The sequence below is a fragment of the Peromyscus leucopus genome, chromosome 2 (assembly GCF_004664715.2).
Source record: "Peromyscus leucopus breed LL Stock chromosome 2, UCI_PerLeu_2.1, whole genome shotgun sequence".
In the NCBI taxonomy this organism is placed as follows: Eukaryota; Metazoa; Chordata; class Mammalia; order Rodentia; family Cricetidae; genus Peromyscus; species Peromyscus leucopus.
This window is the reverse complement of record NC_051064.1, coordinates 101,402,049-101,427,132: the sequence shown is the minus strand read 5'-3', so window position 1 is coordinate 101,427,132 and position 25,084 is coordinate 101,402,049. Positions and strand designations below refer to the sequence as shown.

Below are 25,084 nucleotides of genomic sequence, written 5' to 3'. Positions count from 1 at the left end.
CAAACAAATGAGCCTTTTGGGGCCATTCTCATTTAAACCACTACAGCATTCATCACAATGAAAACAGAAGTCAAGGTCATCTGCTCAAAGGTGCACAAAGTATGTAGGAAATCCACACAACTTCAAAGATGAACTGAGTTGAATTCTAATTCAAAGCATGGGTAAGTAGAAGGCAAGGCCCTGCATGAAACTGCTTGTGTCTGGAAAGGAGAGAAGTGGCATAAAGAGGAGACTCCAAAGGGCATTTGGTGACAGCACCTGCCCTCACAGTTCCTCCCCAGATTACAGCACTCCTAAAACAAGACATCTAACAGCAGAGGACCTACCAGGCCATATCCTGACTCTTTTCCATCGATGGTAGCTTCTAAAATCACACTGAAACTTATCAGAATTATTCATATTTTTAAGGTTCTCAGAAAGGGAAGACTAAGATAGTCAATACTCACCAACACCACAACTTTGTTAGAATGAAATAAGTTGAAATAGAAGTCAAAAGCCATGATTCTAGACAATTATTTTAAAAATAGTTGTTTTTTAAAAATCAGATTGATATACATCAATGTCTTAACATTTTCAGGGAGTTGTAGAAATCCAAATGTAAATTCAGAATCTGAAGCATTCTACACTGTTGTTTAGTCAAATAAAAAAAAAATCAGGGTGGAGCAGGGGCCCCTTTTTACATTGAAACACCCTCTTTGGAGTGACCCTGGTAAAAAGACACACATAATAAACACACTTTATACCTCTGCCTCGAGAAGGGAAGGTTCCATGGTCCTCGGCTCATCAACTGAGGCCTCATCATCAAACAGCCGACGACAGCACACCAAGGTAAATGGTGGAGGCACTTCTTTCAGGAAGGAGACCGCTTCTCGGCGAGACTTCCCATAAAGCTGCACACCATTGACCTAGGACGACAAGGGCTATCAACTGTGAACAGGTGCAAAGTTAAAAAGCACCAAACAGAAGACATTTCACTGTTCCTGCAAACAAAGGGCCTAAAATTAATCATATTATTTTACTAACAACTTAAAACATCTAAACCAAGGCTGAATCTCGTTTGAAATGGGGAGAATAAAGTATAAAATGTACGCCAAACAGCACTATTCCTGGGAAAGAGATCCAATGCTTCACATCTCTGAAGTCTCTCCTTACATAAGCCAGTACTGTATTCTTCTGGCTTCCCCCTTCATTCCTCCTTAGATGCACTGACTGTCCCTGGCAGCCTTCTTACACCACTTCCTTCTGTGTTGTCACTGCACGTCTGTTCGCCTTCAACGTGTGACCACGTCTAGGGTACTCAGCAGCTGGAGTTTACTATCAGTCAGAGCACTCTTCCTCAGCCCACATCAAGAGCATCACCTTAGAAAACGCTTCTACAGGAAGAAATAGGTGTCACCGGCATCTCTTCCATTCCCATATGCTGAGCTAGTGTAGCATCACAGAAGTGTGCAGTTCCCAAGTTCACATGAACACTCCCTGCCTTTCAGTATTTCTCCTTGTTAAAGATTAATCCCTATCAACAAACATCATATTGTTGTTGCTTTTTACTCATTTTCAAGGGGTGCCTGCTACCCAGCTCCCAAATAAGTCACACATGGAGGCTTATTCTTAATTCTAAATGTCCATCCAGCCTAGTTTGTATTGTTTCTTGCCAGCTTTTCTTTTTTTTTTTTTTTTTTTGGTTTTCCGAGACAGGGTTTCTCTGTGTAGCTTTGCGCCTTTCCTGGAGCTCACTTGGTAGCCCAGGCTGGCCTCGAACTCACAGAGATCCGCCTGCCTCTGCCTCCCGAGTGCTGGGATTAAAGGCGTGCGCCACCACCGCCCGGCTTGCCAGCTTTTCTTAACTTGAAGTTATTCTATCTGTCTTTTGCCTCTGGGCTTCTCCAGTTCTCTTACTTCTGTAACGTTACTTTCACTCTTCCTCGGTGGCTAGCGAGTAGCTGGGTAACTGGCCCCCGGTGTACTCCTCCTTCTCTGGCCACTTCTTTTCCTCCCAGATTTTTCCTTCTATATATTCTCTCTCTCTGCCTGCCAGCCCCACCTATTTCTCTCTCCTGCCTCACTATTGGCCATTCATGCTTTATGAGACCACCAGGTGTTTTTGACAGGCAAAATCACACAGCTTCACAGAGTTAAATAAATGCAACATAAACAAAAGCAACACACCTTAAAATAATATTCTACAACAATATATATTTTGATACATAATAATACTTTGGACCAAAGATGATTTAGAAATCTAGATTTGAGGGTATTGTGATTTTCATGTAGTTTTAGCTCAAAGTTCTCTCAGTTCTGTCTGCAAATCACCAAGACTGACCTGGCTACTATTCCTAAAAGCTGAATAGGAAGGAACAAGCTCTAGCCAACAATAATTTCTTTAGATCTCTTCTGCCTTCCTAAGAGGGGTTAGCAGTAACTTAGTATTAGTAGTATTTCTACTGTGGCATCAGTCTCTCAAAGGTATGGCGCTAATGCTCAGATAACAGGCAGGACTGACTAGACTGGGAGCTCCCTTTCCACAGATCTACCGCTGGACCAGGGAAAACACAGTGGGTAGTGGCTGGAGTCAGCTGTCCCGAGGAACCACTCTCAAGTCTGTGACACACCAGCACTTCGAGCCATCAAACCGGACACATCATTCTGTCTCTTAATTATTCAGACACATGCTAAAAACAGTAACAACAAAACCACCACAGAGAATCTCAATCTCTCCCCATCTCTGCCTCTCTCAAGTCATCATGACTATAAAGGAGTCTGAGGAACAGCAAGTCCAGGAGCAAGCAGTCTTCCTTGGAAGAATTCAAGTCAACCTCTACACAGAAGGGACAGGGAGCTATCACTGCTTACATCATATCCACAGTACCAGTTTATGAAATAAGCACAGAAAGTTCTAGAGTCAACTGGACAGTAACCTCTATTAAATATGAAGGGAGATACAATGGAAACAGAAACTCTACCTATATACAATTATTAGTTTGTGCTTCAACAAATTAGAAAGTCACTTTCCAGGTTTCTATCTTAGAGTACCTTTAAATATTTATTTAGTTCATTACTTATTCATTGGAATTGTCTCCACTTACTATAGCAGTGCCTGGTAGTCCTCTTCACTATCTACTGCTAAAAAGATTGGTCACATTTCCCATTACCAACTCCTAGCTAAGGGGATTTATGGCTGCTGTAAATAGCTGTTCTGGGCTGAGACTTGGCATGGTCCTCTAACCCCAAAGTATATTTGTGTTTCTGGTTTTAATCTCTAAGAAGTACATTAAACACATTAGGGGTGGAGGAAGAAAAATGAAGAGAAGTGAGAGAGGGCAAGAGCGGGAGAGGGGCTGAGAGAGAGGGATGGAAGAAACCAACCAAGAGATTTTTATATCTACATGCACTTACTCAGAAGTCAATTTTACTTTAGAATTCACAATATTTCCCACAGTCCTTTACCCTGAGACCCTCCCTCTTTTAAGTGCCATCAAGTCTTAATCATGTTGATTTGTTGGTTAGAAACTGCACAAGTGAGTAGGGCTTCCAGAGCACTGACTACACATAAGCTTGGTAACTTGTCTGCCAAACTGATAACAGAGCCAATCCTCCTTGTGACAGAAGCTCTCCAGTCCACATGGATGGCCACTGTGTAGATCCTCATGAACATCCCATGGAGGAAGAAGAAGCAATCCATCTTCTGATATGTTAAATGCCATGCCCTGTGCAGGCTGAGGCAAATCCAGAACCCAAAGCACTTCTCTGCCTTTCAATCTAGGCTTCTCTCTGTATCTCAACTTGTTTTTTAACCAGAAATCTATACTTTCCATATCAAACTATTGAGACCATGAATAACACTCAATATCTCTAGTCATCATGGAAATGCAAATTAAAACTATAGAATATCTATCATCAACATATCTAACAACAACTGTTGAAAATGATGTGGGTTATTCACTTTGGTGGAGGAACAAATTAATATAGTAGCCATGTGGAAATCAGTTTGGAGGTTTCTCAAAATTAAAAACACAACTACCACATGACCCCACTGTGTCACTCCTGGGCAAAGATGCAGAAACTGTCATAACCTGCCAAAGAGATAGGGGCCCACCCATGTCTACTGCTACTTTAGTCACTGTAGCAAGAAAATATAACATGGTTGTCTAAAAATAGGTGGACGGATAAGAAAGGCAGGTACATATACAAGATGAAATGCTATTCAGCTCTAAAGAAAAAACGTAATCACAAAATTTACAAGAAAATGGATATAATGTATGACATTAAATAAGATAACACAATCTCAAAAAGAAAAAAAAAATGCATGTTCTCCCCAATATATGGGATCTAGGCAATAATACATGTATATAAATACATGTAAAAAAACAACAACAAAAAAAAAACTTACATTTAGGTACAGTACAACATATAGAAAAAATAAAAAAGGCTACATATTAATTAGAGCATGAAAAAGGACGAAATGGAGATGATAGACATGAGTTGTAAAAGAGAATACAAAACGAATTGTTTTTCTAATTCTAACTCTGTCGTGGGTTTTTAGTTTATGGTAATGGATAAGTCCATAAAAATGTATGCAATAGTGAAATTGTAAAATTCAATGTGAAGCTATATAGCTTCACTTCCAAACGGCCATTCTAACTGTAGTGGAATTTGTTGAGATTGGGTCTGGTTAATTTCTATGTAAAATTCTTTATTTGAAAGGTTTTTTTTTTTTTTTTAGATAATAAAGCTTATAAATGAAAAAAGACAAAAGTAACATTTGTGTAATGAATGTATTTCCATGAAAATTTTAATAGTAAAGAGTTTCAGAATGTACAGTAAGCACAAATGAATTTAAAATCGAACCTATAATGAATCCAAGAATTTTTTTCTGGCAATACTTGCCCATGCTACATCACATGAGCTCACTGTGGCCTTGGTTGTGAACACACAACAAGCACTGGACTGGATGCCACCATGACACACAATTCTAACAAACATTGCCTAAAACAGTGGCTCGGAATGGAAACTATGCTGTTATTAATCATTGTTTTTATTATAGAAATGAAAAGTTTTCGCTGTGGATATAGCTCAGTGGGTCCACAATTGGCCTACCCATAATAGAGGGCCCAATTTTAATCCCCAGCACCACTTAAAATGGGGATGGGAGGTACACAGGCCTAAAATATAATGATTTAATTATTTTCCTGCCATCATTTCTCAGCTTATAAATGTCAAATTAGTACATACTGACATCATATTACATTAAAATGTTTGATTTTTAAAATTACTGTTTTGGCTGTTGACTTGAGAATTAAAAAATTGTTAAATGAATTTTGGCTTGGGATAAGGACAGAATTTTTAACAATTTCTGAAATAGTCCTAAACATCTGCCATTTTGTACTATGTATTTAGGCAAAACAAAATATTCAATATTGGCAATTACAAAATCTAAATATTGATCAGATCTGGAAAACACTGAAGATGCTCTGCTCCTGCCATACCGAAGTCAGCCAAGATTTAATTCTTTATATGAAAGCCAACAAGCATGTCCATCTCAGTGTGCAAACTAGCTTCCATCTTTAATAAGTGGCAAAAATATGTGCATGCCAAAGAGTCATTTTAAAATAAAGTTATAATTTATTATGAGTAAATATCTATACCTATTTTATACCTATATACACAGGGTTGTGTAAAAATTGCTCTGGTGACAAAGAGTTCTGTTCTAAAACTGCTCTAGGCTGACAAGAGAATGGGTAGCCTGAAAGAGCCCACTGGAGTCAGTCTTACTAAGAGGGAAATCCCATGGGGAAAATCTTAAAGCTACACACAGACTGAAGTTGTTCAGCTCTAATCCTTACAGAAATAACCAACAGAAAATGAAAAGAAATATGACTATCTGTTGCCAAGAAGAATCAGGAACCATGGGGCTAGAAAAGTGTCAAGACAGTTAAGAGCATCTGTTGCTTTTGTAGAGGACTCCGAGGTTCAATTCCCAGCACCGAAAGCCCTCTTCTGACATTCAAAGGCACTAGGCATGTACATAGTGCGCATAAATACATGCAGGTAAAACACTCATATGTGTATATCAAACTTATATATCAACTGTGGGGGCCCATAGAGGCTCTCCAGTAAGACCTTACTCAAGGTCAGAGAATCTGAGCTGGCTTTATCCAGTAGGGCTACACAATGGGATGATATGGACAGGGGCGTGGTTACCAGGTGTTTTGAAGGGTCTACACTTGGCTGTATGGTGTGTTTTGATCTTGAAAGGGGGAGGTCTTTTGCTTCTCCCCTTGGCAGTATATAAAAAGCCCATTAGAATAAACCTCGAGGCAGCTGGGTATTGACTCAGGGTCCTCCTAAAGCTGTCCTGTGTCTGTCTTTCTCTCTTTCTTTGCCTATATTTCTATCTAATACTTCTCATTCCTCTCTCTCTCTCCTCTCCGCAAGAACCCTTCGACAGGTCAGAGCTGGTTTCCCACAAACAATCATTTAGACAAACGTTCAAAATGATTCAAAGGCCATAACAGCTAGAGAAAAATACATTAAAAATGTGGTTTCTACTTTCTGTACTACCTAGTAAGCTATTAGTATTTCGTATTATAATGGCTCACATTACATTGGCATTAGTGACATTGTCAATTGGTGAACACATTTTCCTAGAACTTAAAATTCTTGCTATGTATTCTTTATCCTATTATGTTTTACCTCAAGAAGTTCATCTTCCGGCTGTAGGAGATTCAGGGTATCCACAGGACCACCAGGAGCAACTGAAGAGATATAATGGTGCCCATCAAAGGAATCCACTTCCATACCAAGTCTCAGAGTATGGATAGGCAGCAGCTGCAGGAAGTACAGAGCAGTAACATCAAACACAATAGGGACAAGACAGCTATTAATCAAGCCCCCATTAGGTGTCACTTAGATTCCAACTCTTAGAACCAATAACTAAAATCCTAAAAGACAATACAGGGAAGAGGCAGAAAGTAAAGATATGAAATCATTGCTCCTGTGGCTTTTCAGCTTCTGAGATTGGAGATAAAAACAAACAGAAGAGCCTGCCTTCAAGTCCTAGCTCCAGATCCCCATCCTTCCTGGAGTCCCCAGCACACACGCAGTATCACTGTTCTATACTGTTCCCCATCCCCAAACATCCCGACTCCCTTTATTACCTAATCAACCTCCACTTACACTTTACTACCAAAATAATGAAACTTCCAGGAATCCCGAGTTAATGAACATCCAAATGAGGTCAGGACCAATCTGAACACATCTCAATCTCGGCTCAAACACACGGTGTTTACAATTCTCTTCTTTCTCTCTCTTTCCTGAGGCGGGGGTGAAACTCAAAGCTTTGGAAATGGTAGGCTAGAGCTTTACCACTGAACTGTAGCTCCAGTTCAGTTGTTTTTGTTTTGTTTTGTTTTTGTTTCTGCTCTTTTAACACAGGGTCCTGTGTAGCACAGGATGGCTTCAATTCACAGTCCTCTGGTCTTTATCTCTCACGTGCTACAGGTGGGCACCAGCACATCCACATATGATCCTGTTTTCTTGATTGCCCAGAACACTGCCAGGCACTGAAGATGATGCGCTGGATGCTATATGAACTAGTTTCTAACAGATGTCCCTTTCTGTTCAGTCAGCTTTCATAAGAACATTACTGATTTGGGGAAAAACAATCATTTCTACTTTGGGATTGCTTCTGTTTGTTTTGAAGGACTCTTGTGGACTATAGCATGAGTCAATGTTGAAAGACTTAGTGTCAGGAACATGAGTATCTTAGCTGCAGTCATCTTTGTTGGCTATAAAACTCTGGGACACTCACCAAGCCAGCTTTCAAGGTGGAACCAATGACTTTCATCATAGCTGCCTAAGCTCAAATGTGGTAAATACTACGTTATGTTTTACATTCTTTGTACCAAGTCTGCTCATCTGCACACCAGCGCCATCTCTAATTATTCTAGATAAGGAGACAATCTTCTACAGATAGGAGTGCATCCCCAGTGTGGCTTTTCCCTGTTGTCTATGACCCCTTCATCCCTCATTTGCTGCCTTCCTTATCTGTTCTAAGCATCCAGAGTTGCATAGGATTTGCTCCAGTCTCCACCTGGAGCTCACTTCCATCCAATGACAGCCATGCAGACAATGAGAAGTGGCAAGTTCAGTTGACTAATAGTTTACAATAGGCACAAGGGACTTTTGGCCCCAGGCTAGCTTCTGAAAAAGAACTACTCTTAACTACCAAGCACTGGGCTTTTCTAGCACCCTACGTGAAGAGCTGGGTTGTTTTTACTACTCTCCCTCTGGTGGTTTATTTCTCATTATTGTCATACCACTCTCCTGTGTGGTCACTATCAAATGATGTCTACTAAGGTAGGAGCTGGGTCACTTCCTTCATTCACTCAGCAGAGGTGAGCCAAGACTCTCAAGGAAATGCTTCTGTAAGAAGTTTTCCAACCAATCCCTGGACCATGCCTTCCTTTCCTTTGTGAGTCACACACACATCATGATACAGAGTGGTGTATCTCAGAGACCATCTCCCGTAGGGTGCTGGAGCTATCTCGCACAAGATTATGAAAGCAGATTGTTCAATTTCCAGATTTTCTAAAAGGCAGCTGTCAAATGTAGCCTTGAAATTACGTTGTATAAAGTTGCAATTAAATCATATTAAAAAAATGTAATATGTAATCAAAGTCATAACTTCCTAATTATTTATTATACTTTATTATTTTATTTCCCTGAAGTAATGTATATCTGTAAGACATAAATGTTTCAACACCTCAGAGAATACCCATCAGGTGGACAACTGAGGCAAAGGAGCAGATGAAGCGGTTGGTTTGGCTAGTTGCCAAATACAGCTGGGACAGGTCCTGGCCCTGCAGAGGAGTCTGTGTGACAATAAAGTGATACTTGTGAGCTGCTTTCCAATTCAGTCATCAGTGATACCATTCGGCAGCTTAGAGCTGGCCAGGACAGAGTACGTATGCCACAGATATCAGTAAATGCTGCAAGCTAGGTGTTTTCATTCTCTTTCTGGGGGCAAGAAACTGTTACACCACCAATCTACCACAGTTCTAGGTTATAAGTTGTATATTGCATGTAAGACATTGAGCAACAAATGCAAGGTGGATGAAAGGGAACAGCCTTGGCATTCAGAACCAACATCCACTGTGGCAGAAAGAAAGCAATGTCTGAGTGAACAATCAACCAGCCAACAGGAAGCATGATTAAAATGAGCCTACACAGTAAAGAATGAAACCAAGTATGACTGCTAGTGATAAGCAAGTGTGTACTAATCCCAGTAAGTGCTACAAGGAGATGCTCTGGCCTTAATAGAGGAACACAACTGGGGGAGGTCAGTTTGTAAAACTGGCCAGATAGGCTCAGAGAGAAAGAGGCCTGTGAGGGGATACTTGAAAGATAAAATGTATTAGCTCTATGAACAGTCTGCTGGGGCCTCTTGTAGAAGGTGAACAAAAGGGGTAACTGTTACATCTTGTATGCGAGCAAATGAGTAGATGGTGTGGTGATTGTTTCTATATGAAAACAACTACCCAAATTACATTATACATGTAAACAAAACTGCCATCCATATGCACAGACCTTTACTTTATACCCTATCAAAAGTAAAAGGATAAAAAGATAAAACAAGGGAAGTATTGCTAACCTCCCTCCCAGCCCCCTCCAACTGTTGATCTAGTCAACTAGTGGATTCCACCCCCACCTCCATGGGACACTGAAGACAAGAACAGGAGAGGATCAGGGCAGACTTCACTCATGGCATCCCTGGCTCTCCACATACAGGGTTGAACCCTTTAAAGCTATTTTTTTTTCAAGTATCTATAAATGCCATATGCTCTCTAGAAAACTTAATCTGCAAACAAAATACATGCTTCATCTTCAATCACGATGAACCAGAAATGATGTTTACGAAATCTGTCAATCTGGGGGAAGCCTACCTAATATTAGTTCTGAATCTAAATGGAGTGCAGCTGGGTTTCTGGGATGACATGTTCCATTGCTGCAGTCTTCTCTGCAGGAGCAGAACTGTTTAATTACCTGTCCCACCTGCATTTACAGCCAAACAAGTCAACCATTTCATCTGTCTTTTAGTTGTCCACCCCTTCAGTACACTGAGTTCTTTGGGAGAGCAGAAAGTGCTAAAATGACAGAAGTGGGTACAGCAGGTGATTGACGGCTTCACACACATCCCTGCTTACTTACCACACTTTCTGATGCTTGTTCAATATGCATTTCCTGGGTCCTACTGAAACTGACAAAGCTAATGAGCAGTGGAGTTCTCTTGATCGTGTCATGACAGGTAAAGGGTATGAATAAGGAAATGTATCTGAGGAAGGTATGACCAACAGGTGTACTGTCAATGTTAAAATGATGAAGAAAATGAGATTGAAAGCTAGAGCCAAAGTAGAGAAGCCTGTCATGAAGTAAACTACAGCACATGCATTTGGTAAAAGCTCGACTTTCAGGATCCTAAAAAAAGACATCAAAACAGTCCATTGGAAATATATATGTTATTGCTCCAGGGAAGAAAAACTTTTGGAAAGGACTGCTCCAAGGAGGTGTCAATGGGGTGAGGGAAGATATTTCCAAAACAACAGTGAACTCAAAACACAACAGAACAGAAGGAACTCCGAGGTTGGTTCTCATAATATGCATACACACACTAAATGAAAGTATTAAAAACCCACTGATGTTCAAAAGTAGGAAGTTACTAAATTTATTATCAACAAAAAACATTTCAAGATAAAGGCTACATGTCTTCAAGAAGGAAGATGAGCTTCATTCCCTTAGAAGGCATGCAATCAATCAATCCAATAAAGCAGCACTTATTCAGTATTTGCTTATCTCTTCCCTTCTACAATTTTAATTTTGAACATTCAGAAATATGTACTATGTTAAAAATACTCACAACTTACTCATACAAGGATGCCATCTGTTACTGTAGGTGCCATCTGGGTTACCTGCCTGGCCTACATGATGTCTGAGTTTTAATCCCTGACCTAACACTGTACTTGACTCTCTCCCACCTTTGATCACAAAATTTCTTCTGCCTAGAATATCCAGTTTATCTTTTCCAAATCCATTCTTCAAAATATAGTATAAATGGCATCCTCCCAATAAGCATTTTCCATCTGTCTTAAGAAAGTACCATCTCCTTCCTTGAACATGCATTAAGCATTTTAACAATACTTCCAGAGTCATTCTCAACACAGCAAGAAAAAGATGAGATTAAAATTCCTTCCAGGAAGGGAGGAAGGGATGCTCAGTAATTAAGAACACAGGCTGTTTTTACAGAAGATCCAGGTTTGGTTCCCAGAACCCACATGGTGGCTAACAAGCATCTATAACTCCTGTTCCAGGGGATCCAATGCCCTCTTATGGCCTCCAAGAGGACTATAGGCATATGGTGCACAGACATACATGTAGGCAAAATACTCATACACAAAATAAAATTTAAGCTTAAATTTTTGAAAATTTTAAAAAACGTAAAGAAAAATATCTTCTCTATAATCTCAAGACCTGGAAGGCAGAAACAGGAGGTTCCAAGTTTGAGGACTATCTGAAACACATAGAATTTGAGACCAACCTGAACTACATAGTTGAGGGTGGCTCTAGAAGGAGTTGGGGGAAGGGTAAGCATGATCAAAATGTATTCATTGTATGAAATTTCTAAAGAATTAATAAAGATTTTATTTTCAAAAAACAGAAAAGAGAATGTTATAGGCTTAGAATACAATAACCCAAGGTGTTCTTACTAATTCTTCCACTCACTGTTACATATGCATTTTAGAGGGATTTGGTGGTGGTGGTTTTGTTGTTTTGTTTTTGAGAAAGGGTATCATGAATCGTGAGCTGGTCTCTAACTTCTGCCTCTAACTCCTATGTGCTAGAATTACAGGCATGCACCACCACAGCCTTTCATGTGGTGCTAGGAACTGAATCCAGGGCTTTGTGAATGCTAGGCAAACAGTTGGCCAACAGAGATATAGCTCTACCTCTTTTGTTTTTCAGGGTTTTATTTTATTTTACTTTATTTTCTGAGACAGGGTCTTAGCGTGCAGCCCAGCATGGCCTAACTCATAATTCTCCTTCCTCTGACTTCCAAGTGAGAATATTACAGGTGTGTGCCAGTTCAACTGGCTTGCATATGAACTTTGGAAAGATACTTTACCTATCAGATGCTCAATTTCCCCATATGAAAAATGAGAAAAGCATGCTGGCAACCAGGAGAAACAACTATGAAAGCAGAGACCTGACCCTGGTGAAAACATGATGGTACAACTGAAGCTCATAAAAGCCCAGAATATTTACCATCTTCAAAATGTGTTTGCTCCTTACAGAGGGACAGGAAAACCACGTGTTCATGGTCATTGGCTCAGGAATATATATTCAAGAGAGAATAAAGGGAATTTGTTCATCTGTCCTGTCCAAGCTCGAGAACAAGACCTGCTCTTTCTGTTTCTCATACCCGAGGTATTATTGGTGCTCACTCATATTACACTGGACAGCCAGCAGAAAGTCATGAGGCTAATGTTTTCATCTTAACAGTAAACATTTGCCAAGAAAGCCATTGCTAAAAGTGCAGTATCCTCAGATACGGGAAAACCGTGCTGTTGTTATGATTTACAGCTTCCTAGAAGCAGAGGAGCTAATGTTCAAGCCACTGTACAGAGCATCTACCTCACATGAAAACCTTATCTATTATCACAAGCTGCCACATGTAAAGATCTTGAATTTCCCAAGATTGGCTGTAGGGAGGTAATCACCTAAAGAAAGCAATAAGCTGGTGACACTTGCTTATGGCCTTGAAACCTAATCTTCCTGAGGGAACTGCAGGCTAGAAGAACCTGGACCCCTGTTTCAAACCTTCCACCACGGCCCCTAGTATCTTGGACAAAGTCCATACCTACAACCCTCATTAACCTCAATTAACATTTTCCCATGGCTAAGTTTGACCCAGATCCACTGAGACAACTTTTGTTCTTCCCACATGCTAGTCCTTTGCCACAGCACGGCTGTTGCTGAGTTCCCAGCCTGCCACACTCTTCCTTTCAAGACCAAGTTCAGGACCATTCCCTAACTCCCTGTCTACAAAGTAGCCTTTTCTAAATTGGCTGACCACATGGAGGAGAAAAATAAATGTCACTAGAGAGAATAAATAATGGGTGCCAATTAGAGGACAAGGAAATGCCACCACACTAAGGTAACTATATAATATATATATATAATATTAGTATATATTATTTTAGAGACTTTTAAAGAAGTCACTGGAGGGACTGGAGAGATGGCACTTACTGCTCTTGCAGAGGATTGGCGTCCAGTTCCCAGCACCCACATGGCTGGTCACAACCACCTGTCCCAGGGGAACCAACACCTTCTTCTAGGCTATACAGGCTTCAGTAGAGATATGGTGCACAGAAACCCATCCAGACATAAATATATACACATGTAAAATGAATGAAAAATAGCTACAGGAAAGAAGTGAAGATTCCCAACACACAGAAATGAAAATATTTGAGAAATGTCAATTATTTTGATTTGATCATTATACATTGTATACATACACACCCTAGAAATAAAAATATTAAATATCAATTGAAAAAAGAACACAACTTGGAAAGTAAAAAGAACAAATTATTCTTGTAAGAAAACAAAGAAAATAAATGCTTTCACAAAGAAAGACAAACAAGATGACATTGGAAAACTGTACATATTATTTCAATTTTCCTAACTCTGCTATTTATTCTGAGTCTTAGGACATATGTTCCATGGAAGAAATTTGCTGTAGGATATTATTTTAAGATGTGTTACATTTGTTTATGCTGTGGAACATTTGTTTAATAATGCAAAGATGTGTTGCATTCTTTTCTGTTACATTTGTTTAACTCTGTGAAGCTGTGTTATTGTGCCTGTCTAAAACACCTCATGGTCTAATAAAGAGCTGAACTGCCAATAAGCGAGGCAGGAGAAAGGATAGGCAGGGCTGGCAGACAGAAAGAATAAACAGGAAAAATCTGGGAGGAAAAAAGAGCAAGAAAACAAGGAGTGGAGGATGTCAGGTACCATCCATCCATCCAGTCATGGATTAAGAGTGCAAGTAAGATTACAGAAGCAAGAAAAAGAAAAAACCCAGAAATAACAGGTAGATGGGATAGTTAAGGTTAAGAAAAGCTGGCAAGAAACAAGCCAAGATACGGCCACGCATTTATAATTAAGAATAAGCCTTGCCAGGCGGTGGTGGCGCACGCCTTTAATCCCAGCACTTGGAAGGCAGAGGCAGGTGGATCTCTGTGAGTTCGAGGCCAACCTGGGCTACCAAGTGAGTTCCAGGAAAGGCGCAAAGCTACACAGAGAAACCCTGTCTCGAAAAACAAAAACAAAAAACAAAACAAAACAAACAAAAAAAAAAGCCTCTATGTGTGGTTTATTTGGGAGTTGGGTGGCAGGCTCCCCAAAAGAGCAAAAACAACCAACCACAGAAATTAAACTTTTTTACAGCTGAAAAGTAAGTTTTATTAAAATAAAAATCGCAGAGTGGCAGTGGCGATTGGAAACAGACAGGATAGCAACTGTAAGATGCCTCTCACATGCTTCGCTGTGCTATGCAATGCATATTTGACAACGAGTTCTTCTCATTCCTGATAATCTAGTCATTTTCCCTCATATGTTTATTTACCCCAGTAAAAACAGCAGTGAGTTTCATTACAGCACTGATTTCTTTCTTCTTTGATCTCCCTATATATCCCAGCCGGACCTGGAACTTGAGGCAATCTTCTTGCCTCAGTCTCCCAGCACTGTGTCACCCTCCCCAGCTCATTATGGTATTTTCAAATATACAACACTATACTGTCTTCCTACTTAGCTCATCCTTCATGTCCCTTTAAAAATCAATAGATTAAATCTTTGAAAGAATAAGAATAATAATAAAATAACAAAGTAGTCTTGCCCAGTTCTGTTCACGTTATTTCTTCACTTGCAACAGTTCTCTGGGTCCACAAAGCCCTATAAAGTGGTCCTTTGCCTGTGTACTCCAATGCCCTGTCCAAACCCAGATTCTGAGCTCCATGGGATCAGAGAGCTATCCATTTCTACCCACAAATGGTAACACACATTCTGGCAAACAGTGGGGATGCTACTGTAGATGTTTCAGAAATGAGTGACCGCACACCAAGCTGCAGCCTGTCACTGTTATTATCTAGCTGCATACCTTTTGTTCAACTTATATAGCCTCCCATAACCTCACCTGTGGAATGGGTTTTAATTGGCTCATTAAAATCTTCTCTACATATTGAAGAGAGAAAAATGAAAAGGTGCTAACTTACGACATAAGTATCCAATTGTAAGTGGATTTTATTTTGTTTTGTTTTTTGAAACAGGGTTTCTCTGCGTAGCCCTGGCTGTCCTGAAACTGGCTCTGTAGACCAGCCTGGCCTTGAACTCAAGAGATCGCCTGCCTCTGCCTCTGCTTCTTGAAAGTTGGGATTAAAGGTAAGCACCACACCTGCTTATAAGTACATTTTTAAAAAGCTATGGTGGGTGTTGGCTTGATAGATCACGAGTTAGGAGCACTTGGTTATCTTCCACAGTGTCTAAGTTCAGTTCTCAGTACCCACAGCAGATGGCTCACAACTACCTATAACTCCAGCTCCAAGAATCCAATGTCTCTTCTTGCTTCCACAAGCACTAACCACTTGTGCACATACTTACACACATGTGCGCGCGCACGCACACATACACAACACACACACATACAAATCTTAAAAGTTATAGTGCTCAGGTTATTGTTGAGGTTTTTTTTTTTTTTTTTTTTTTTTTTTTTTTTTTTTTTTTTTTTTGGCTCTTTTGCCCATTTGGGGGCCTGCCACCAAGCTCCCAGGTAAATCACTCTCGGAGGCTTATTCTTACTTATAAATGTCCAGTCTTAGCTTGGCTTATTTCCTGACTACTTTTCTTAATTTTAAATTATTCCATTCTCTTACTTCTCTAAATCTTACTCTTACTCTGTTGCTGACTGGCTCCTGGGTCCTCCTCCTTCTCTGGCTCCTTTTAATCACTCCTCCATCTCTTCTCTTCTCCTCCTCCTCCTCCTCCTCCTCCTCCTCCTCCTCCTCCTCAGATTTCTCCCTCTAGTATTCTCTCTGCCTGCCAGTCCTGTCTGTCCTTTCTACTGCCTTGCTATTGGCCATTCAGCTCTTTATTAGACAATCAGGTGTTTTAGACAGGCACAGTAACACAGCTTCACATAGTTAAACAAATGCAACATAAACAAAAGTAACATACCTGAAAATAATATTGTACAAAAGGTTATAAGCCAGTAACTTAAAGAAAAATATCCTATGAACCTTAATAATTTAAAAATCAGTATAGATAAACAAATGAAAATGTTAGGTGGAAAGTACACCTTTTTGTGTCATACATATTAAACGAACAGATAAGTATATTGACTGCAAATACACAAACATACACAGGGAACAGAGAAACGTGAAGAGACTAATGTAATCTGGGCTGCCTTTTTTCTTCCACTGTGGGGGAAAAACTGCTACTATAAAAACAATCTCAAATGAATAATTAAATGCTTTAAAAACAGCATATAAGGGAAAGAGCTTTTGAAAGATTGTATTCAAAATGTTCTGGATGTATGTACCTAAGAGAGAAAACCATCAATTATCACTGAGCTGTACTAATAAAGGCATATGTTAAATTTATTTACATTTCATCCCCAGCACCACATGCCTTAGTTTTCATATATGTTGCAAGGAAAATTAGGCTGATAAGTTCATGTTCGAAATTGCCCTCTAAAATGTCATCTTCTAAACCCAGAACATTAGTGCATGAAATCTGAGCTACTTAGGAAGCAGAAGCAGAAAAACACAGAATTCCACACCAGTACTGGCAACACGGCAGGAACTCCTCACAGTGATGACAACTGTGAGGGCTCTTAAATGTCACTATATCCTTTTTTTTTTTTTTTTTTTAAGATTCATTTATTTATTATGTATACAGTGTTCTGTCTGCACGTATGCCTGCATGCCAGAAGAGGGCACCAGATCTCATTACAGATGGTTGTGAACCACCATGTGGTTGCTGGGAATTGAACTCAGGACCTCTGAAAGAGGAGTCAGTGCTGTTAACCTCTGAGCCACCTCTCCAACCCAACTGTCACCATCTTTAAGAAGCCTTTCCTGTCTAAAGTTCTTAGCCATTTTTTTTCTCCTGGATCCTCTACCTAGGCCTAATAGTCTCAAGTCACATGTTATCTTCAGTAAATGACTTATTTTTGTTGTTGTTTCTTTCACCAATACAGCAATGTAAGGATCATCTTCTGATCTGTTCTCTTCTAGAACCCCACTGTACTCCACAGCACATGGCAAAGCAGATATCCACATCTGATGAATGAAGAGCTGAATGTATGGGTAGCATTTTAGAACCTGGTTCTCAAGATCGAAATTTTCATCTTTTCATACCAGTCACTGGACAGAACTCTACATGGCACAGAGGCAGAGCAGGAGAGAAGGTAGAGTTAGGTTGGTAGCAGAAAACAAAGGAATGAGGGCATGAGAATACCATCTGCCTGCACAATCAGATTCTTCAAATGTACACAAAGCATGCTTTGTGTCCCCTTTTGCTTGTTAGGAAGTATGATACTGGCCCAATGCTTTTCATCATGGAAACAGATAACAAAAGAAAAGCTGTGATGAACTGAGTCAGATCCAAGGCACGTTTTAAAGCCAAAGGGGTCTCCAAAGCTTTTCAGCTATGTGGGAGGCTTAAAGCTAGTTAGAAAAACTCTCAAAAGTAAAGTAACTACTGAATTTAGATGGATTATTACATTTTCTACTCCCCTTCTGAATGAAATATCTCCAAACTTATTTAGATGGATTTATTAATCAACAACTGCTATCAGAAAGATGACACTGTAAATAATTTACAACTAGCTGTAAAGAGCAGTATTGATTTTACATTGTAGATCTGAGGAGAGCTTGGTCAGCCAGCCAACATGGCCTCCATGAGGAAGTAACTTAAAATGCAGATGAGTTAGGAAGGAAAGAAATATTCTCCACTATCAGCCTTGAGAACCCAAGCCCAAGCAATGGCCAGCAAGACAGCTAAGCAAAAGGTGCTTGCTCACATGCCTGTTGATCTGAGTTCAATCCTCAATTCCCACAAGGTGGCAGGAGAGAACCAGATCTGCAAAGTCACCCACTGATCTCCACACTGTGGCATGAGGTGCCTGTGAGTGCATGCGTGTAGCATATCTGTGGGTACCCATGGAAGCCACACTTCAGCTCCTTTAGAGCTGCTGTTACAAGTACCCAAACTGGGTGCTGGGAATAGAACTCGGGTGTTCAGGAACAGCAGCAAGATTTCTGAAACAATGACCCAGTTCTCCCGCCCCCAAAGAACTCATTTTGAACACTGCATCTAAATGCAGAGTCCAAGTTGGGCTCAGTTTCTGGGTTCATGTAGGAGTACAATAGTGTTTCCGAAACTCTCTGGGCAAGAAAAATCTTTCCTTTTCTATTATTTATTGAGAAAACCACTCAGAAGGCTTTTCTACATTTTAATTGCCTTGGGTTCTGGTTATCTAGAATAGAAACTACAAATTGATCTGTAAGAAAAGACAGTAAGAGTGTGGGGGAAAAATCTGTCCCAGTTACATGACTCCATGTTCTTGACAGCAATAAAGATGAACTCAAACAGCTTAAGAATAACAAACACAGGAGGTCAACCATTTTTCTTGTTCTTGAACACCCAAACATCATGCTTTTCAAAGCCTATCCCTGGTCCCAATTACAGGAAAACCTTCTCCAAAAGTCTCCTCGCAATACCCGAAGAGCTGACACACTCACCTGTCACCTTCACAATGACTGTGACAGAGTCAAGACCGAGTTTTTTGGCTTCTGAAAATGGTGTACGGATTCCATTCTTCTCAGCCTTATCTAACCACTCATATCTTTTATAGCTGAGAGCCTACCTCACTTATGAGAAACATCTATGACTAAATTCTGGAGACTTTAGGTCATGACACTCAGTTTCTTCATCAAGAATAGAAAGAAAGCTCATCACAACAACAAAACAGAGCAGTATTTTAAAGCCAAGTGCTTACCTTTGAATACTTCTGTAGCTCCTCATCATCTGCAATCTGTGTGTCCAGAGTAGCTACCTACATTTACAAGAAAAACGTTTCCATATCTATATGAGCATAATTTCATTTCCTCCTATTTTCTGATATATCAGCAAACCCAGCACATTGATAACTCATCTGAAAATATCCAGTATTTCTGAAATCTATAAGTATAGCACATACCAATACATTTGATTTTTTTGTTAGTCTCTACACTAATCTTTTCATCCTAAATTATGCAGCAGTTGAACTGAAGGTGACATATAATTTGAATTCTTGCCCTCCCTCTGCATGGGCTTCATTTTATTAACAACTTACAGATGCAAGTCATCAGTAAAGTACTTTTCCTTGCAAGAAATTCATTTCTAAACATGTCTACCAATAAAACTCAGACTAATATCTGAACAACACATATACATCCATCTTTTGGTATTGTGAGGTCGCTCAAGTTTTCATGAAGGTGTACTATGTGTATACACTGACATCAGCTCTAAACTACTTATGATACCTAATACAAGGGAAATGCTACATACACATGCCATACATATTCTTTAGGAATGATGATATGAAAACAAAAGTTTATACCTGTTCAGTTCTGATGAAAATTTCCCCCAAATGTGTTTAAACTATAGTGACAATGTGGAATCTATAAACATGGAGCAAAATATGAAGGTCTAACTATACCAACTTTAAATTCTATGATCCTCCAAATTTTCATAAAATCTTCATTATATTAGATCTGTAAAAATTTTACTCTTGTACCATCAAGTTGGCTCACCAGGGGGCTGGAGAGATAATTCAGCATTTAAGAACACTGGCTGCATTTCCAGAAGACCTGGGTTTGATTCCTGGACCCCCACAGTGGCTCACAACCCTCCATAACTCCAGTTCTAAGGAATCTGACACCATCCTCTGGCCTCTGTAGCACCAACCATACAGGTGGTGTACATACATATATACTCAGTCAGGCACTTACACAGAAAATAAAATAAATATTTTTTAAATGACTCAGAAGGTAAAAGCTTTTGCTGTACAGGCCTAACGACCCTTCAAACAAACACAAAAGTGGAAGAAAACTGACTCCTCAAAGTTGTCCTCTGATCTCCACATGCACACCAGGCCACATTCACACCCATATCCAAAATCAGAGTATATATTTAAAAAAAAAATGTAGCCTAGCACGTGGGAGGCAGAGGCAGGTAGATCTCTGAATTCGAGTCGAGCCTGGTCTAGAGTGAGTTCCAGGACAGCCAGGCCTACACAGAGAAACCCTGTTTCAAAAAAACAAAAACAAAAAAATTTTACTCTTAGCCGGGCATAGTGGCACACACCTTTAATCCCAACATTCAGGAGGCTGAGACAGGCAAATCTCTGTGGGTTTGAGGCCAGCCTGGTCTACAAAGAGAATTCTAGGACAGTCAGAGCTACACAGTGAGACCCTGTATGGGGGGGGGAGCTTTTTTCTTTTTTTGTTTTAACTCTTGACAAAACTGAGAACATTGCCTTTTTTTTTTTTTTTTTTTTTTTTGGTTTTTCGAGACAGGGTTTCTCTGTGTAGCTTTGTGCCTTTCCTGGAGCTCACTTGGTAGCCCAGGCTGGCCTCGAACTCACAGAGATCCGCCTGCTCTGCCTCCCGAGTGCTGGGATTAAAGGCGTGCGCCACCAACGCCCGGCCCCGAACATTGCCATTTTAAAACTTCAAACTCAGGTCTTAAATCAGGAGATGGTGTGGCAAGAAGAGCAGGAGTTCAAGTTTAGCCTCAACTACAGTTTTAGGCTAACCACAGCTACATAAGATCTGGTCTCAAATCAGTAGACCCCCCTCCACAGAAAACAAGCAAACAAAAAATATCAGATTAGTAGGACTCTGGAAGAAAGTGCAATAAGGAACAGTGGAATGTATGCATCCATTTACTCATCTGCCTTAGCAGGCTTCCACCTTGTATCCCTATAACTTTAAAGGAATCACTGTAAAGATCCAACTTAAAATCTCTCTCCTGGCTGGGTAGAGATGGAGCACGCCTTTAATCCCAGCACTCGGGAGGCAGAGCCAGGCAGATCTCTGTGAGTTCGAAGCCAGCCTAGTCTACAGAGCGAGATCCAGGACAGGCACCAAAGCTACACAGAGAAACCCTGTCTCAAAAAAAGAAAGAAAGAAAAAGAGAGAGAGAGAGAGAGAGAGAGAGAGAGAGAGAGAGAGAGAGAGAGAGAGAGAAAGAAAGAAAGAAAGAAAGAAAGAAAGAAAGAAAAGAAAAAAAAATCTCTCTCCTGTTTCCAGCCTCAACTTCAACATGTGATGTACAAAAATCTGATATGTAGAGAATAAAACTTGAACACACCACACACACACACACACACACACACACACACACACACACACACACACCCCTCTATCATAGGGCTTTATTCCCCAGTATGGCTGTTAGTGGAAAGCTTGCCTAACATGCATGCAGGAAGCCCAGAGTTTGAGCTATCATAAATCAGGCAGGACAGTTCATGTCTGTAACACTACAACTGGTCATCCTTAGCTACACAGCAAGCTCGAGGGCAGCTTGGGCTACATGAGACCCTGCTTCAAAAAAGTGAAAATAAAAATCCTATCATATAATTAACTGGTGAGCCACATGTTCTCTGAACACACACATGACAACGTGTGACTTTCTAGGCAGCAGCCTAGTGACAGGACTCTATGAACCAGAGACCCCGCAGTCACAAGAACTAGCGTGTAGTCCCAGAATGAATACCAAAGTGACCACGTGATTCATCTTAAGGACACTAAAGCTGCTCTGGTGACAGTGGCCAGACATTCAAACACAAAATACACCGTCAGGTATTAATGACCATATACATAAGAATGTGTCAGGGCTACATAACAAGACCTTGTTTCAAAAGAGAAAATTTGGAAGACAACAGATATTTATTGCCATGTTTGATGAACACCAACGAGATTTTTCTAACACAGCTTTCTGCTTTCATGTGGATTCGCTGGGGAAATGTAACCAATCCTTTACTGGCCAAATCTAATAACAGGTGAAAGGAGGCCTAATGGCCTGCTGGCACCATAAACTCATACCTCACCTAAATTACTTCCTGTTCTTCTAAATACATTTCATAATCATTCTTTCATTTTCCTCATAAAACTGTAAGATTCTTTGTGAAACATAGGACTAATATCCACAGCCCTTTCAGTGTACAATAAAACAAACAGATCATAAAAGCAATCATAAAGATGCCAGCCATTTTAAGCAGCTGATTCAAGTTATAAATTCAAAGGCTGGCTCTCACCCTCCTAATGTTCTTCTGCCTATTGTTGACCTAAATGGCTTCACCATGCACTGAGTGTCTGTTAATTGTAACTGAAGTTTGTGCACAGTCCTTAATTGTTCTTATAGCTTAAAACGCTTTAAAATTTGATTGATTGCTCTAATAGGAAAGAAAGACAGGAAGAAAACAATAGAAGCAGCCTGTATCTTCTTTGACTCTCCCATGTCATTTTAAATTATAGTATTATGAGTGTAACATGAAATGAAACTTTCTATTAAAATATTTTTTAACATACCATTACTTCATAATCTGGGCCCAGTAGGTTTTCCCATCTGGATTTCAGCTCATTTTCTGTGGGGCCTGGGACTTCCTCTGGATATATATCTATAAGAAAAAGAACATTGAAGCTGCTATAAGCCAAACATACTTAACTAATGAATTCTTTAATAACAGCTCAGCTTCAGCAAGAAAGGAAGAAACGAGTAAAAAGGAAAAATGTATTCATTTAAATCGACGTGGTAATGTAAACCAAAGTGACTTAGGAGAATAATACAAAATGTAAAGCCACCTGGGACAAACTTGTTCAGGAATACTTTAAAGGGAAGAGGAAGTGATTAATTACAAATGAAACTTGAATATATAGTTTCTATGTAGATATCCCACAATTTGGCTCAGTTTTATCTGTAGGTCTTATACAATTGATTTAAATGTCAGTCTTTTAAAGTAGCACCATTCCACCTCTCCACTGGAACCTAAGTGTGTATGGAGCACAGGCCACATGACACACCACAGCCAGGCTTCCACATGCCAGGATGGACAGAAAGGCTGTCCGGCTGTAAGTTGAATTTCTTCAGGTAGAAATTTTAATTTTACACCAGTCTTTTGTTTCTGCTTAATTATTAGGATATTTGTACCTTTTCAATGCTCTTGATTTAATGGTGTCATTATCGCACAGGTGAGATCATTTTAAAAGCAGACATATTTAAAGTGCCAGACCTATAATCTTCCGTATAATCTTCCCCAGATCTCAGAGTCTGAAGAATGCCTGACAGATAAAAGTCAAAGTACTAAAACTATCATTTGCACTTACATCCATACTAACACAGAGGATAAAAAGGTTCCACGTTTTTTAAGTTAAGTTCCTCATTTCTGCTATAAGATCGGCCATGTCACAGAACACTTATCACAAGTGACATAACCATCTGCCTACCATCAAATGTAACACGCAGCATCAGCTCTTTTCATCTCCAGAGCAGCTCACTTTGGCTGCAAAGAACATTTAATTACATACTACAAATCATTAAGTTAAATAGGCTAACTTCAGAATCAGAGACTAAGACTAATGAACACTAAAGAACTTAAATTACTCCATTTACAAAAGAACATCCAGGAAATAACTATATTCATTGATATGCTAGATTACATTTAGGGGCAGCTAATCAAAGATACTATTAAAATAAGTATCAAAATCGTTTGGGTGGCATGTATTTCTGTGAATATTTCCTTAAGGAATTCTGAATTCTTACAATTTCTTTTCTTTCTTTCTTCCTTTTTTAAAATTTATTAGTGTGGGGTAGAGGGCAGGAGGGAGAGTCTACAAGCTGCAGCACACATGTGGACATCAGAGAACAACTTGTGTGGAGCTGGCTTTCTCCTTCTGCCATACATGGGTTCTGGGAATCAACCTTGGGTTTTCAGCTTACTGCAAGTGCCTATGCCCACTAAACCACCTTTCCAGCCCTTTACCAAAGTCTTTAAGAGTGTCAACAATTTGCCTGTTCAGTGTCTTCCAGATGCAGTTTCAGGTCTGCTAAAAGGGTCTGAACAAAATCTACAATGTATTGAGAGAATTCTAAGTTGACAAACATGATAGTCAAATGACAGAAAGTTCATCCAAGTAAAAGAAGATGCTGATGATTCAATTCCCTTGGGACTGTTTTTACCTTCCAGGTACCCAATGAAAGCACAGACAGCTATGTATTTTAAAGCACAGCTCAAAGGACTAAAGGCCAGAGGAAGGCAGTTAATCTACTTGCAGCAGCAACAACAGCAGCAAAAAAAAGCTGCACAAGGGGATGAAACAAGAGATTAACAAGATTCTCTTAAGCAACCATCATGCAGGTGAGACAGGGACTAACCCGTCACAGCAGCCAGAAGAGGCAGGCAAACTTGCAAACTGAAATTATACTCATGCATGAAGGAAAAAAATACAGTGAAACTTATTTTTAAAACATGAGCACATGCTGGGTGTGGTGGTGTACACCTTTAACCCCAACACTTTGAAGGCAGCAACAGGGAGATCTCTGTGAGGTTGAAGCCAGCCTGTGGTTTGCATAGCAAATTCCAGGCTGCAAGGGCTACATAGTAAGACCCCATCTCAAAACAAAAAAATAAAAATTTTAAAAAATAACAACAACAACAACAACAAAAAATAACAACAACCAAAAACAGGCATGGGTACAGTATAGGGAAGTGGAAACAGGAGCACTATGACTTCTAGGCTAGCCTAAGCTATACAGTAATACATTTTCTCAAAAACAAACAAAATAATGACAATAGCAATGAGATACCATATCTCTAAAACTATTTCTAATTTCAAATTTATTTGATTTTCACCTAGTTCTTTGATATCCATCTGAGATCAACTAAACTAAAATAGTAACAATGAACTGTACTTATTTGGATCCAAAA

At 39.7% G+C, this 25,084-nt stretch overlaps 1 protein-coding gene across 1 annotated transcript in view; it reads right to left on the bottom strand.

Moving 5' to 3' along the window:
- The window catches only part of Patj (PATJ crumbs cell polarity complex component), a 332,069-nt gene that overhangs the window by 259,215 nt on the left and 47,770 nt on the right, over positions 1-25,084 (bottom strand). Inside the window, 4 exon segments of the mRNA XM_028870280.2 lie at positions 744-905; positions 6,691-6,825; positions 19,112-19,168; positions 22,689-22,777. Of these exon segments, the coding sequence (XP_028726113.1) occupies positions 744-905; positions 6,691-6,825; positions 19,112-19,168; positions 22,689-22,777 (443 nt within the window).